Source organism: Anopheles stephensi, chromosome 3 (assembly GCF_013141755.1).
Source record: "Anopheles stephensi strain Indian chromosome 3, UCI_ANSTEP_V1.0, whole genome shotgun sequence".
In the NCBI taxonomy this organism is placed as follows: domain Eukaryota; kingdom Metazoa; phylum Arthropoda; class Insecta; order Diptera; family Culicidae; genus Anopheles; species Anopheles stephensi.
The window spans coordinates 25,146,035-25,162,398 of NC_050203.1; the positions used below are offsets into that span (position 1 = coordinate 25,146,035).

Consider the following 16,364-nt stretch of genomic DNA (forward strand, 5'->3'; position numbering starts at 1 on the left):
TTCTAAGTCAACCAGAAAAGAGGAAGGTGCTCGCCAGCCATCCACTGGACGGTTGAAACATGAATCTTAACGGATATTGGATCCAGCCATGGATAGAGTAATGGATACGTCCGATGACGTCCGGATTGACGCCCGATAAGCGAGTCAAGAAGAGGAACAGAAAGGCAGCGAACAGTCCAACCCTTCAAGGCAGAGGGGGTCCTCTTAGTTAGTCCGTGAAACCCATTCGGAAGATTCATTTAAGGTTCACAGAGACTTATGGGATGTAATCGTCGGAAGCCAGAAAGGCCGGTTGATGGTCATGGTGACTCGGGAACGGGTCGGTAGCAACCACGACCAGAATCGCAAATTCCGTCCGGATCGTCTCTTCCCAAGCAGGACTGACTGAAAATAAGACCTACCGGAAGTTGCTGTTTCAAATAAGCAGAAGACGTTAGCCGTCCAACTGAGGACAGTTTCGGAAACTCCTGTTGCTTGGTATAATCCGTAAGTAGACGCACGGTAGAATCAATTTAAACTGTCATATATTTATTGAATCATAAAAGACTCACGTTATAAGGTGAGCTTGTGATGCTTGCATCGAGAATAGTATTCACCAAATATTCGACTAGTATCTAAGTATTATTGCAAGGTCATCACAACAATGTTTAGGGCTTCAGCTGCGAGGTTATGAACGACACCATCAATGCCTCATGCACGGACAGTTTGGCGCTCTCCTGAAACTCCCACCGCTGACACACCTGCAGCCAAGCCTTCTCTACGCTCATCGACATGGGCGTTTGGAACCACTTCGTGTAGTCAATGTCCAGCCCGCCGCTCAGCAGCTGATCGAACGATCGATGCCCAATGTGAAACATTAGGTCAATCAACGTTTGCCGCTCCTCGCGAATGCTTTGGCCCGGGTTCGGTTGCAGCGGATTGTGCTCAACATCGCTCACACCCAACTGCTGCAGAATCCAATCGAAATTCTTCCGGATGTACTGGTACAGCATCTTCATGCTCAGCTTCCCGACGCTCGTTACCAACACATCGCTGACCAGCATTTCGGCAATGTACTCCGCATTTTCCACATCGAACTCCTCCTCCGATCGTACGCTCGGTGTGGTTTGGCGCAGGAACGCTTCCACATCGTCCACCCGCGATGTGCTGGCAAAGCTGGCCAATCCCACCGCATCATCAATGTCATTCTCCAGCTGGCCCATCGACCGCTGACTTTCCCGCGCCTGGCTGATCAGCGAGTTAATCTGTTCGGTGTGTTTGTTGTCCTCGTCGATGAAGCAGATCGCTTCGGCCAGCGTTTGACAAATGACCGACTTTGGTTTCATGTTGATGGTGGACACTGGAGCGGTGGCTACGTCCGGGGAGGCTGCATTACCGCCTGCCTGCTCTTTCGCTTCAGCCTCCGCTTCCGTTTCCGCTACCTCGAGCAGTTTCGAGTAGAGTGCAATGTAGAGCAGCTGTATCAACACCGAATCACCGAGCGGACGTATTTCGGCTGGCAGGATCTCGGTAAGGCAGTTGGTAACGGTGTACAGACAGTCCGGAATGCAGTCCCACATCTCCGAAAAGCAGGACAGCGATAAGGACATCGCCTGATACATGCTGGCCGTCGTTTGAACGGCGGATACGAGCATATGGACGACTGGGCCGAGGATCGGATAGATCAGATGCAGGATGGCTTCGAGCCATGGGGGACGCTTCTGGTTCCATACCTGACGGCGATCGAGGCAGGATGCCCAATCGTTCATTTTGCTTTTCTCCAGGGCCGAGATAAGCGTCTTGTTGATGTCGGAAGTCTTACCGGCCATGATGACGATGTAGGTGAGCCCCATAAGCACCTGATAGTTGGACTGCCCGATCGGATCTACGCGGATAAGATAAGAGCAGATATGAGTATGAGCTACTTTAGAAATAGAACATGTTCTCTTACCATTCTGTTCCAGCGCCCACTGCACGATATCGTTGCACTCCAACCCGCACAGGAATCCCTCGCACTTCTTCGACAGACAGTCCCGGTTGACGGATGGTTGCCGAGCGCTCGGGATAAAGTTATCGCACGACGGCAGATTGCGGATCAGATGATGAAAGATCAGCGAGGACAGGTGAGCTTCGCGCATCAGCAGTACCTTGAGCAGTAGCCACCAGTTGGCTTGCGGCGCGGCTAGAAGTACCTTCAGCTCGAGTGTGAGTGCCGTGCTGGTCGGCAACTCCGAACAACGGGCAGCCCAGTGTGCGTTCAGGTTCGGTGGAAAAAGCTTGGGCATTGTGAATATGGTCCACGGCACAATCAATCCCTGCCGCTGGCCAAACATTGCGATCCCTCCCTGTACGCCCTTTTTCGCTACCTTGTACAGTGCGCCAAGCGGAATACCACGCAGCAACAGACAGCAGAACAGTTCCTGACACTTGGCGTGAATATCGCGAATGATCTTGCTCTGGCTGGGTAGGTTAAGACCCACGAAAGCTTCACCGTTCGCACAGATTGCTGGCAGTAGCTCACCGACACACAGCAGAATGTTGGAAACGTCGACCAGCAGTAACGGTGATCGGGCCCGGCTTGGTATCGTTTGCGTGTACCGCACCGTCAGCACGGTTAACGTTTCGTTCAGCATGCCAGCAAAGACGCGTTGGGCCATGGTCGGTGGTACCGAGTTCCAGAGGTCTTGCTTGGTCCCCTGCATGTACAGCCACCACATCTGGATCGTGTAGGAACCACGCTCCGACTCAAAGAACGGATGGGGGCTTTCCCAGTGCAAGCAGTCCGCATCCTGGGTGATGTAAAGCGTCAACAGTCGGCAGTGCAGATCGAGCAAACGTTCGGCCAACGCTTCCGTCATCTCCGAGTACTGTTTGTAGCTGAGCTTCAGCGATCCACCCTTTTCGTCTCCTTTCGGGGGACACACGTTCTTCGTGACGCACTGCAGCCAAACGAACAGGCTGTTCTTCACGAGGGCTGCCGCACCGATTGTAGCCGTCAGCACGGTTAGATCCGCATGATCGAGCGCTTCCTGCGACAAGGTATGAATGTGTTCTGGAACAAGAGTCAACATTAAGCCAATTCCTGATCCCGTTTCAGACCTTCACTCAGCTCCCGGTACCTAGTAAATTGTCCACCGACTTGGAAACGAGTATGACAAACTTTTCCGGATCGGAAGACTTCACGATACCACCGCATCCGGCCGCCTCTTCCGGTTCCTTGCCCTGCTGATCTTGCAGCGCGTCTGCTAGATGCAGCAAACCCGAGTTCTTACGATACGCCGCATAATATTCGTCCTCCAACCTGTCGTACGAAAGATGGTGCATCAGCATCCGTTTGGTGAATGTTACACAACGGCAGCATGCCTGCCGCGCCTACCAAATGACGATTTTAACCGACGCAAATGAAGCCGAACGGGGAAAGTCCAGCTTGCCACCGACCACACCGGCACAAATGTTCTCCTGCAGAACTTTCTGATTTGCCTGGGGGTGGCGGAGCGATGAAAGTAGGTAAGTGAAAGATTTTTACTGGCAGAAAGCAATGGTGGCGGCTTACCTCGTAGTACTGCAAATCACGCGAGAGCAGAATCGGAATTCTGTCCATAAGATTGCCTTCCTCCATAACCTCCATGGTGATGCTGGTTTTGAGTGTTTTTTAAACTTGTTTAAAATATGTTTAATTTCTTGTGCAGAGCGTAATGTGCACTGTGTCCACTTTCTACGAAGCTGTTGGTGAGGATGAAAAATTTCATCGATCAAACAAACCGTTTTCAGCTGTATTGATTTTAGCGTTCGTTGAACTTGACCTACTTCTGGCAACACGCCGCGAATCTCGCCCTTCGCACCTGCAACCTGTTGATTGCCAAATGTGTGTACATGGGAGATAAATTGTAGGTCGGTAGGTAAGGTCACATTTAGCAGTGGACGATGATTGTGTGGGTTAGTCTAGGTAGTATTGAATTCTCCCTCTTTTTTGTCTCTACAACTTCGAGAGGTCTCAGCCTGCCATTTCTGGCTTCCTTTTACTTGAGATAAACCGTTTAAAGCCTCGGTGGTTATTATTCTTTTTCCATGGATTTTTTACTAAGTTTTTTTTTTAACTTGATTGAATTGTGAGAACTTCTTTGGTATTTAATCCTGAATTAATTTTGTCCTTATTGTATTTCTGTCCCTTTTGAATGAAGCCTTTCATTTTTCTTTCCCTTAACTAAATTCCCACCCGATCTGTGCCATCTGTACGCAAACCACTTTGAGCCAGTGTAAGCTAAACGTGTTCCACCTGTGCGAACCCCGTCCGGAACATATGTTTTCCGTGTATATAAAGGACCCATTCATTCCTTTCCCACCCGATTGCACAAAATGAACCGTTCCGCTGTTCCATTTCCGAATGTTCCACAACAAAGGTTCATTCTTGTTGTGCGCTGCTTCGTTTCCCCTCATTTTTTGCTGTGCTAATAAATAAACTGACGCACAGCAGTGTTGAGTGTGTGTGTGCTTGCGTGCGGATGGGTCGACGCGCAGCATAGGAATGAATCCTGTGAGATTGCGTTTATCCGACCAAATGCCTACGTGACTACATAACAGCATAGCAATGAACAGCAGCAAATCAGGCGAAGCATAGATATGGGGGATGGAAAATCCGTCCATAAAAACGAGCAGCAAACCAACGAGCAACGACGGTTGCAACTCTGGTACCCGACCCGAAGAGACCGATGGGAAAGGTACAAAAAAAGTGCAAGAAATATAGCCTACCTACCAATCACCGGTACAAACAGTTGTAGAATAGGTTTATTGGCTTTCTCTCCACCCGCGGTATGACGGTGGTGGATCGATCGAGAAACGATCGTACTTATTTTTTGTTTTGGTTTTCTGCAAATATTTGCTTCGAATAATCATAATCGCATTTTGATTCGCGCGCTGGTGTGATATTGATATTGCCTCTCGTGTGATAATCGATTTATTTTGCATATTTCGATGCATTTCTGCAAACCGGAGAGGCTCGCTTGAGGCTCGATTAACGCGGGCCGATCTGTTGGGTGTGATGTGCGTAAGCAGCCGTATTATTTACATTTGCAAACCCGTCGTAAACACGGCAACAGTTCTGCGTGACGACGAATGGAAGGCATTTCACCAGATGATTCCTTGCCCTTTTCTTTGTTTGTGCGAGAGTGAAGCCATTTGAAGGGTAGTTAAATTAAAAAAGCGTTCTATAAAAATTGTATGCATTATATGGTAAAATGCTAAATTTATCTGTAAACCCTTTGACTAGACTTTGCTAGAGAAAGAATCATCTTTAGCACACGTTTTGCGACGTAAACAATGCACATAGCATAGACGGGCTGGAGTAAGCTCGTACATGTGCATGTGTGTATTTGTGTGTATGCTATTTGGGTGCGACTGTTTGCACGAATACTATCACATCGGATGAACTCAGCGGTGTTGTGTGCGTTACCATGGTAGAATCGTAGCGAACGCAGGGGCTCGCACGTAAATCGTTTCCAATGTTTATTTGCATTAAATTAGCCCTAAAAAGCAAAAAAAAATACTATTTATTAAGCGATAAATAGTAAAACAAAAATCGAATTACAAAAATTACATAGAAAATACGTGTCTCCTTCAGCATCCACTACGCACAACAATTCCTACATAAGCATAAGCCCGTGTTGGGTGGGTGTGTGTGCGTGCAGGCGGCAGCTCGCCAGGGGAGTTCATTTTGCGTTTTATTTTGATCGACGGAGTAGTGTGCAAGATAGAAAAGCAGATGCGTCGTGGACACTGTTCACATTTGTTTTCAAGCGCTTGAACGCGGCAGAGGTGTACGACTGTATCGTAATCCTGGCGAGAAGCAAACCATAGTTCTTTCCTGTTCTTCTTCTTCGTCTTCTTCAAACCAAAGACCAGCGGCGGTGTGGATGAATGTCGATCTAGTGATTGGTGGTGTGTTTGCACTAGGTGACAAAGCGAGATAGTGTTGTGTGCGTGCGTGTAGAAAGGTGCATCCAGTGCGGCGGCAGCAATTTGCAATCAAAGTAGACAAATCTTTTCACTCTGACGTCAGCGCATAAAGCTGGAGAGTGTGTGTTGTGTAAGTGTGTCTTCTTTATTCAGCGAGGCGATCCCAAAATCTAGCGGTGACAGCTAGAGAAACATTCCAACCGGTTTTTAATGCTCGCGAGAAGGTGGTGACACCCGGGAATGTCGGAAAGTCAATAAACACTCACACACATCGTGGGGCACGGCAGTGAACAAAACCTACTCTAGGCAGGGGAAGAAAATTAACATTCGCGCTCTCGATCGATTACCGAAGGAAAGTTGTGAAGAGTCACGGGGAGCTAAAAGAAGAACAGCAACACCAAAAAGGAGCAACGATTAACACCGATTCCACCGGGTGTGCGAAGTGAAAGAAACACAAGGCAACCATCGTACAGTGAGGCACAAACGAAGCGCTACGCGTTGCCTTCACCAATAATAAGCTAAAACTTCCCCAAACCTGGCGGCCGATTGTCGGTAGTTTTGTCTGCTGCTTCGAGTTGCATCACGCACCCGGCTCTTCTTTGACCACCCGTAAGATACACCAACACAGACAACCATGTTTTCCCCCCTGTTACGGTTGGGCGGCAGCGGTTTGGTGGCGCGGGCGGCCGCATCACAGGCCAACCTGCTTCCCTTCGGCGTCACGCGCAGCATCTCCAAGAGCAGCGAGGTGAACAATTCCGACTTTATGACGATCCGGACGGAGAGCCAGAACCATCCGAAGACGACGGCGGCCAGTAGCCGCAACTGCGACAGCAAGCAACAGATAAGACTGAAGAAGGTGTCGAGGTAAGTTCCACCCGAGCACGTTGAAGACGCTTCTTGTTTGTTTGTTTTTTTTTTGTCGTTTTTCGGAGACGATGCAGTTACGTAGTGCTGCCGCGAGGCGGAAGCGGTTACACTACCGCCCGAGTGCATTTCACCCTGTCGACGCCCAGGGGTTTGCCCATGTGGGGTGGTGTGTTGGTGGTTCGCTGGTTTTGCAGTATGTGAATGAACTCAGGGCGCCGATTACTTTGGCCAATGGTCGTGACGAGGAAGACTCTTCACTATACGGACGTTGTTGGCTTGTCGATGGAAACAAGGAAAATGGCCTGATTGATGCCACGTGTAGTTCCTTCGCTTGCTTTGATTAACTTAATTTAAAATGATATGGAATGAATTCCAATTCACGGCACGCAGTCAATTACTTCATCGTCCAAAAAACAGTCGGACTTGCCTCCAAGACGCGGTCTCTCCGAAACCGGTATGCATCTTCTCTCGCACGCCGTCGATATTTCTCAAGACGGCTTTGAAGATACGGAAAGGTACGGCGGTGGCATCGTGGTGGGAAGACACATGATGATGGAACCGAAACACGGTCCAAAGTTCACTGAGTTTCTTTCGCTCGTGGATATGTGTGTCCGTTGGTACACTGCACCGTCCCATCTTATCTAGCGTTGTAGCGAAGCCACAGCATAGTGCAATATCGCCTTCGTAGTGATGCGTTTTATTTACATCACTGTAGAAAAAAGAGGAAACAAAACACACAGTTTCAAAACACTTTGTTTCCTCAAAAGTGTATGCGTGCTAAAAATAGAACCTGTTCCGTGTCATGCGTGTGAGTTAGGTGCGTATGGGAGAAATGCATTTTTCTCATGACTGACACACACACACGCGTAAGGAACGGCACACGAAAGGGCCTTAGGTAAAATAACATCCGTTTGTTTTTGTTGCCATTCGTTTTTGTCCTATTTTCTGCTGCGTACTCTCCAGCATAATCAGCCGATTCCCTGTTTTCGTATTACACAGTGGTCATGTGGTGTGTGTACGCACACTTGCGCACTTCAATAAAAAAAACGGTGCCTACGTTTACGACGCATTTCTACTACGAGGCTTCTGAAATCACGTAGGCACCGTTTTTGTTGTGATCCGTCAAAACACAGCTTCCCCTTATTCCGTTGCCCTTTTGGAGGGGAAGTAAGCAGTGACAGCAAGCTTTAGAAGTTCATCCTATTTATTGTGTGTGATGAAGGGCGTCAAACTTTTATTTATTTTTTTTTCTTTTCTGGAGAACACATATGTGATGTGCCTGTCTGATCTTTGTTTCAAAAATTCTTCAACGCGGAAGACTTGGTTTACAAATATAAAGCCGACGCAACAACAGTCTTTGAGGAGTGGCCGTACATGTTTACGTAGCGGAAGATATGTTTATTGTCACACTTGCGCCATCCCACCAGAGCGCGCGCGTTTGTGTGTGGAGGGCCTTGAAAGCGAGAAGAAAGAAAATGTACACGCACCACCTTCAGCAGGAGTCATCGTTCGCGCCTTCCACCACCCATATTCGGTGAGGCGTTGTGTGTGTGCTTATCGTATTTCTGGCTGGACCACGATGCTGATGACACGATGTCCTCATCACTGCCTCATGTAGTCATCCACATCACGTACGACAGCTTGGAACACCTTGCCTTGTATCGGATTTGATCCATGATGTTGTCCAGTAGTCCAGCCGGGCATCCTCCTCCTGACATGGAACAAAGAATACAGGAACCGATACTGTAACCAGGCGAGAGATACAAGCATCAAACACCAAACACCATGCCATATGAAACTTGTTTCGCAGGGTGATTAGGTATTCAGAACTGTTTCCAATGGCGGTACACCTCCAAAGCAACTTTCCGTTGCGATGGTAACAACACCCGGTGGATCGTGCAAGAATGAAAGGAACGAATGACCGGTTCTATTTGGTTCCAGAAGTATATTTTAAAGATTAAAAAAAAATGTCTGAAAATAGCTACACAATTCAAAACAACGTCCATCATTTTTGAAGTTGGCTGGGGTGTTTAGCGGCACCATCGAAACCCGAAAATGAACACTCCTTCTGCGTTGGTGTTGTTGTTTTGGTGTGCGTGTCGTGAAGGGTTCCAGTTCACGCAATATCTCGACCACACCATCCGCGGTTATCTTTCCCATTTGTTTTTTCGAGTAAAGCCACTTCAACCGACACAAGAAGCGAAGGAAAGGGAAGAGTGCGCGATACAGAGACCCCCAGCAGCAGTAGCAGCAGACAGGGGCTACACGCATAGGAATGTGCCACGAATGAAGCTGGACGTTGGAACCCTCGTTCTGTGGGCATGGGGCTAGGGAAGCGAGCGGTGCGGTTTGTTTTCTTCCGCCACACAGGTTTTTGTTTTGCGATATTATAACTGCGCAGTTTTTGGAGCTCGCGCCGCCAGCGTGGCGTCGGTGGTAAGATATGAAAACCGGCACAACAACACGGGTGTTGCTCTGTGTATTTGGGAACAGCCAAATGGAACACCACTGACGTGTGTATATTTGGATGTACAGCTAGTTGGGAGAGAGCGCCTTAAAAACGGATCGCATCTAAGTAACCAACACTTTAGGAAAGAACAATATGCGAACGCGAATGGCCGGCGTCAGTGGCAAACCCCTATAGAACAATCTGTTTATTCTCCCGATGGCATCATGTAAACAGGTTCTTTCCAATGAGTGCTGGTGCTGCTGAGGATTAATGATCAAACACTCATTACCGGATCGCGCTCTAATGCGCTTCTAGGCGGCGCTCCACGAACCAAGGTCAAAAAGCCGGCCGGATGAATTAAATACGCGCCCGCGAGTAAGCGAGAGAGCGAGAGAGAGCACAAACGCAACAACACACGCGCACACCCCGTGCCAGCCACGATGCGATTCATTGTGTAGAGTAGTGAGGTCTGGAGTTACGACGCAAATGTAAGCGCGCGCCACTTGAAGCTGTGAACGCCACGGTCTCTGTTTGTGGAAGGGCGAAAAGCTTTCCGTAATGCCACCCCAAATACCGATAGGAATTGCTCAGCTCAGAAGGGAAAGTTACGTGTTTACCGCGGGACATACTGTAAATTGCATAATGATTGAGAACTCTCCACAATCCAGGACGGGAGCGGACCCCCACGGCGACTTCCCCATCGGTGTGATAGGGAAAGGTCATGCGTGGCTGCTAATCGGAATGCTGCTTTAATACGTCGTCCTGATAAGGGGCGAGCCAACCACATCTAGTTTCACACAGGGTGGGGGGGTTCTGTTGATTCAAGCGATAATAAAGCTCTGTGAGAGGAACGCTTTGAGTGACAGGACACAAAACATCAGCACAACAATGCCCACTATACATTACTAGAAGAGGCAAAAACATATTTGGTGTACTGCCTATATCAAGATGGTAAACATGATACTGTTGTTGTTGTTGAAACGACATACACAGAAGAATGGTGGTGCTTTGTTTGAGCGGAGGAAAACTTCCCGATGTACTAGATGTAACACACCACAGCAGTACCTTTTCTATCACTTCCAGGTGAATCTAAATTTATTCCACTTATTGTGATCTTTTCACCTGGCCGGAAAAGAAACGTGACTTCCACTTTTCGTGTTAAAAATAGGAGTTGCTAACAAACGTTTGCCCACCCGTAGATGGAATTGGGAATTTCAAAGCATGTCCCAACACTGGATGGTGACACCGGTCTCTAGCCATCCTTTCCTTTTAACGGTTTACTGTTAATAGGATCTTTAAACAGCAGCTGGTATCTGGCTGGAGACAGGGAAAAGGTTCTGCGCCTGCCTTTGGCTGGTGCGAAAATGGTGCTAAACATTACTTCATTTGCATCGGGCTATGACGCATTTGGGGTGTGTTTGATGTGCCCTTTTCAATCTGATTGCATACACGTGCCGGTGGCACTCGAGTCTCCCACAGTATCAGAGGAATCAGCTAATTTTATCCACGATCACAATTTATGGCCACAACACACACACACACACACACTTGAAGTAATTTATGCTATTCCAGGGCGTGCTCCAGGAGGCTAAAGGTAGTCTATTTTGGGATCGCAATTTCCTGTCCATGATGGAAGGTGCGTTTGATGATATGCTGTTGTGTTTTAAAATACATAACAACAATGCACAATACTTGAGTCTTCTGTAGAGAGCCGTATTACATTAGAGTTAGAGAATGATTAATCAGTAAATTCCTAAAGTTTCAAAGTTCATCGAAGGTTCGCGATAAAGAATCGAATGTGAAAACAACCACTAGAACAACGGTAGATAAGGTAGATAACGCCGTAGTATAAATCAAGATTACTATTTGCTAAAAATAAATAGGATTTATCGCCTCCAGAATAAGAAATCGATTGTCTGGAACTCCAGAGGGGGGATCTCTTGAGGTAGTTTTCAAGTCTTAGTTCTGGTTCGCTAATTATTCTGAAGTGTTTAGTTGTGGAAGCTAGAAAAACAACACTGATTGCCGTTTTTGTTTGTGAGCCATCCTTAATTAGACACCACTTTGGGATGCTAATTTAATGTTGGCCACCGCAAAAAAGCGCGGAACTCGCGCTAAAACTTGTGCTCTTTAATCATCGCCTCAATTTTAACTTCGAAACACACCTCGCCCTCGCTAATTGCTACAGTAATCATCAGTTTGACCACAAAATGTATTGATCAGGTGAGCAAACGAATTCTGACCCCTCGATTCCTTCTTCACTTGCAGAACTCTGTCGACGCTCAACTCATCCGTGCCGGAAGCGGCCGCACATACGGCCGTCCCGAAGAGCGAGAGCCGCGAATTTATGGCCGTCTTTCCCGATGTGGTGCGTGACCTGACCGCTTACGCCAGCAAGTACGACAAGAACGTGGCAACCAAATGGTTCGTAAAGGCGCTCCAGTACAATGTTCCGCAAGGGAAGAAGAATCGTGGATTGGCGTGCGTACTTGCCTACCGGATGCTGGCCCGTCCGGAAGAACTTACACCGGAAAACATTCGAAGGGCACAGTACCTTGGATGGGCGATTGAGATGGTAAGAATGTGTGGATAGTTGGGAGAGGGAGCGACAACATTAGCCGTACGAATATCAGCACCGGGGGTCGGGGGTGACCTTCAACATATTTTTGGAAAACATATTTATCATTTTTGTGCCTCTGTTTACCAGTATCAGGCCATCTGTTTTCGATTTTTTCTTCGGAAGGGTTTAGCATAGGGAACGGAGGGCATTTTTAAAAAAGGTCGTCACGTGGAATTATCTCCATCAGTAAATCGGTGAAAAAAATAATCTCTTTGTTGTTTACTAAATTGTTTGCTACACCGGAAGTAGTACTCTCGAAACGTCAAACTAATGACAACGCAGTTACTAACGCCCCACATAGGCAAAGAATGCAACAAAGCACTCCATACAAAATGCCCCATGGTAACGCGCATTCAAATCTCCTTGACGACGATCGTTCCGCGAAGAACACCTTTTCAAGAGCAAAGATAAGCAAACATCCAATTCGGATCAGCGCTACTCCAGTTAAGTTCCAGAAAAGTCGTTACGCTCAAGTAGCGCGTCCGAGCCTCTTCATTTGCAAATTCCCATTCAGCTAATCGGACGAGCTTTATTTATGTTGAAAACGAGCGTTCGCGTTTTTTGTTGTGCTAATTTCACGCGGTCTTTTACTGATACCGGTCGAGCGGTCGAACTGTCGAAGAACAACCATTCACGATGTCATGACCCCGCGTGATGACGCAAATGGGGTCTCGATTTATCACGAACTAACGCGGGGAATGGAAGCCATCCGTTTGCTGCGTGATAACTAACCAAGCGGTGTGTGATGCTTATGCTTGCAGCTTCATTCGATGTTCCTGATCATGGATGACGTGATGGATGGTAGCGTGACGCGCCGCGGTCAACCGTGCTGGCACACGCTGGACGATGTGAAGCTGGCGGGCGTGAACGATGGCATCATGATCGAGGCGGCCATCTCGAACCTGATCAAGATCCAGTACGGCAACGAGCCGTACTATCCGCGGCTGCTGGAGCTGTTTAATGACATGAAGTTTATCACGACAATCGGCCAATCGCTCGATCTGCGTTCGGCCAAGCTGGACGTGACGGACTACACGATGGATCTGTACAAATCGATCGTTTTCCACAAGACTGCCTACTACACGTTCTACCTCCCGGTTGCGGCGGCCATGCATCTTACTGGGTAACCTTGGAAACCATCCGACTGCTGCTGGTGGCGACGCGCCTTTAACTGACCCTGTATCTTCTTTTTCTTTTGCAGCTACACCGATCCGGAGATGTTCCGACAGGCGAAAACGATTCTGCTTGAAATAGGACAGTTCTACCAGACGCAGGATGATTTCTTCGATTGCTTCGGTGATCCGGCCGTGATCGGTAAGGTTGGCACCGATATTGCGGAGGGCAAGTGTAGCTGGCTGGCGGTGGTGGCGATGCAGCGCGCGACCGAGGAGCAGAAGGAGATCATGAAGGCGTGCTACGGATCAACGGGTAGGTTGAAACCGTATAGATGGACTCATAGAAGAAGAGTTTGATTGTGTTTACAGATAGGCAGGATACTCTCGCTCTCAGGGAACTGGAGCTATATCAATAACAAACCCTAAGATGGCTACAGGGCTAGTGTTGGATAGGTGAATGTCTGGACAACACTGATCCTGATTCTGAATCGCCAAACGATGCAGTTAGACCTTGACCTTGATTTTCAATGACGAACTAGTTGACTGAGCCATCAGCCGTTTAAAGTCCTCTTAGTCAGTGGCATCCTTTTGTCAGGACAATTACCTCTTAGTACTGAGATGTTATGGACATATTTCTACGAATTTTTGAACCTGAGAACCATGTTTTACTATCCTTGGCCTCCTTGAGCCGGGCTCTGGCATATCTTTAAGTGTGCATTGGTGGTGTAGAATATTCTTGAACAGGCACTCTTCAGGACAATACCAATAACTATTTTCTCTAACAATCAACATACGCTTCTTGCCTTACTTCCAGACCCCGAGAACATTGCCCGAGTGAAGAAGCTGTACGAGCAGCTCGGCCTCCCGACCACCTACAGCATCTACGAGGAAGAATCGTACAACATGATCAAAACGCACATCCAGCAGATATCGCGTGGCCTGCCACACGAACTGTTCTTTAAGATAATGGAGAAAATCTATCGACGCGAAGCGTAAATTTGAAGCAACCTAAAGTAAAAATCAAGCTCGCAATAATGTTGTACTAACAAGTCAAGTGTGTGTTTGTTTGTTGGTCCCTAAATTGTCCCTTCCCGTGTCGAATCTTGCTGTGGTAGCGTGGCGGTAAACGGTGAAAGTATTTTCTTTAGGTCACAACATGGCAGACCGCGCACACACCGGAATCGAATTGTGTTCGTGTAGAGTGTAAAAGGTTTTTAGAAAATCTTTCACATAAACGGTAAAAAAAGGAAAATCATGAGGAAAAATGAAGGAAGCAAAAGAAAAAAGAGGTTTATTGGGAATTCTAGATTCACAACTAGAGTAGTGTAAAGGTTATTGTGATTGGTTATTGAGAAGAGAAAAAATGGTGTACAGACACGTAGTACACAGACAGGATAGAAACACACACACACACACATACACATTGCTTTCCCATCCCCCCTACTTTCTAGTACACTTTTTCACGTTCTTGTGTCCACAGTGGAGGCATCCTCTGCATTTCGGAACTTTCTATTACAATCCACCTACAATGTAACATCATGGACATCTCTCCCTCTCTCCTTTCAACGGTGTAAAAGGTACATCCCGATGAAACATTCCTTTACAATGCCACCGCTTGTACTACAAGCAGAGAATTCGAACCCCCCTCCCATTCCACATCGCCATGATTCCAATGTTCTTGCAGGTGTTTGCAACCTAGAACAGAACGAACTCATAACAGATTGGTAACGAGCTGCTAGAACGAGGCATACACGAAACTCTACGACACACCTCAGCAGACACAAAACAGAAGAACCCCCAAGGCAGGCCAGGAAGTAATTTTAGCCAGCAAGATGGATGCGCAATACGGTTGCTACAACTGCAATAATGGAGCTCTGTAGTGTAGGTACTGGTAAGGGCAACTAAACACGCAGCTTTAGTAAGAATCCGTAACACAGCGCTGTCTGACCCACAGAACATCCCGCGATCTCTGGAGACAACAGACAGTCTTCCGGGGTTTTTGGGAAGATCGTAAGGAGGACAGAAACGGTCAATTTTAGGTTTCTTGGTTGGTGGAACTTGAGTGGACGAAATTGCAGGAGAAATACGAGAAAAAGATACGATACAGAAGACCAGTCAGAGGAAAGCTATGATGATGATGATGATGATGATGCAAACAGCAAGTACGCGTTAAGTATAAGATTGGTTGATGATAAGAGGATCAAAAGCGAAGGGAGTTTTTGAAGGTGAGAGGACTTGATCATTGGATGGAGTAAACATTATGTTTTCTTATTGTCTATTATTAATAAAAAAAAGGAAAAAAATTCATTTAAACCTGGTAAATTCTTGATCTGTTGCCCCTCATGCAGCTCTATTGCAGCGGCCATCATCGAACAAACGCGACAAAGTTCGGTACGCGTGTTGGAAGCAAAGCAATCCATGGAAGCTGCCCAGGAAAAGAAAGAGATGAAGCATCATTCTGCTCTTTTCGTGCGATTCACATACACTAACAATAATTACGCTCCTGTGTGTTGTGCAGGGCTTTTCAGGATCTTTATTATTGGACAAAACATTTGTATAATTTTTCAAAATGGATAAAATAGATCGCTTCAGCTGATAATTCAATTGATCACAATTGGAGGTTAATTTTACGGGAATTATTTCACCCATTTCTCCTCTTTTTGTGTTGATATTTTGTCCTTAAAATCAAATCACCGATAAATATACAAAACCCTCAAATTACGGGCTGGTAACAAGGAAGACAACCCCTGTAATGAGAGAGTGTGATCGCGAGATGAATAGTGCAGCATCATTGGCAACGTGCAAAAGAGGGACAACTATATGATCGAAGGAGATGGCGGTTACCTACTACGATGCATGCTCTCCTGTTACTCGATTCGACGAAACCGGTCCTTTTTGGAGGATTTTTGCCTGATCCGACTGGTACTTTTAAAACCGGGAACGAGATGGAGCAATCCTTCCTTTTCAACTGACTTAGTACAAGGACGAAAAAGAGAGAGCTAGTTGAGATGGCTTATGGGGTTTAGTGCTACCTCCTGTGATGGATGCTCTCCTGTTACTCGAAAGCAGACGCGACCGGTTTCTGGAGCAATTTGCATGCGATGTCGGGAGAAGCTGCCCAGGAAAAGAAAGAGATGAAGGATCATGTCCCTCTCTTCGTGCGATCCACATACACTAGCAACAATTATGCTCCTGTGTGTGTTGTGCAGGGCTTTTCAGGATGAATTCAACATTCGTATTATTTTTCAAAATGGGTAAAATAGATCGCTTCAGCTGATTATTCAATTGATCGCAGTTGGAGGTTAATTTTACGGGAATTATTTCACCCATTTCTCCTCTTTTTGTGTTGATATTTTGTCCTTAAAATCAAATCACCGAT

The 16,364-nt window shown here is 47.0% G+C and overlaps 2 protein-coding genes across 2 annotated transcripts; one reads left to right on the forward strand and one right to left on the reverse strand.

The window, feature by feature from the left end:
* Nucleotides 1–140: 140 nt before the first annotated feature.
* On the reverse strand, nt 141–5,661 carry LOC118511388. Its single transcript, XM_036054407.1, has 5 exons — nt 3,533–5,661; nt 3,356–3,459; nt 3,099–3,280; nt 1,931–3,031; nt 141–1,864 (listed from the first exon to the last, which is right to left on the reverse strand). Exons 1-5 carry the CDS (start codon nt 3,605–3,607, stop codon nt 648–650), a joined length of 2,679 nt encoding a protein of 892 aa, XP_035910300.1. The 5' UTR covers nt 3,608–5,661; the 3' UTR covers nt 141–647.
* Nucleotides 5,662–5,727: 66 nt separating this feature from the next.
* On the forward strand, nt 5,728–15,292 carry LOC118511394 (farnesyl pyrophosphate synthase). Its single transcript, XM_036054424.1, has 5 exons — nt 5,728–6,798; nt 11,519–11,825; nt 12,632–12,993; nt 13,072–13,298; nt 13,800–15,292. The coding sequence occupies exons 1-5, from the start codon at nt 6,566–6,568 to the stop codon at nt 13,979–13,981; spliced, it is 1,311 nt and encodes a 436-aa protein (XP_035910317.1). The 5' UTR covers nt 5,728–6,565; the 3' UTR covers nt 13,982–15,292.
* Nucleotides 15,293–16,364: the final 1,072 nt, after the last annotated feature.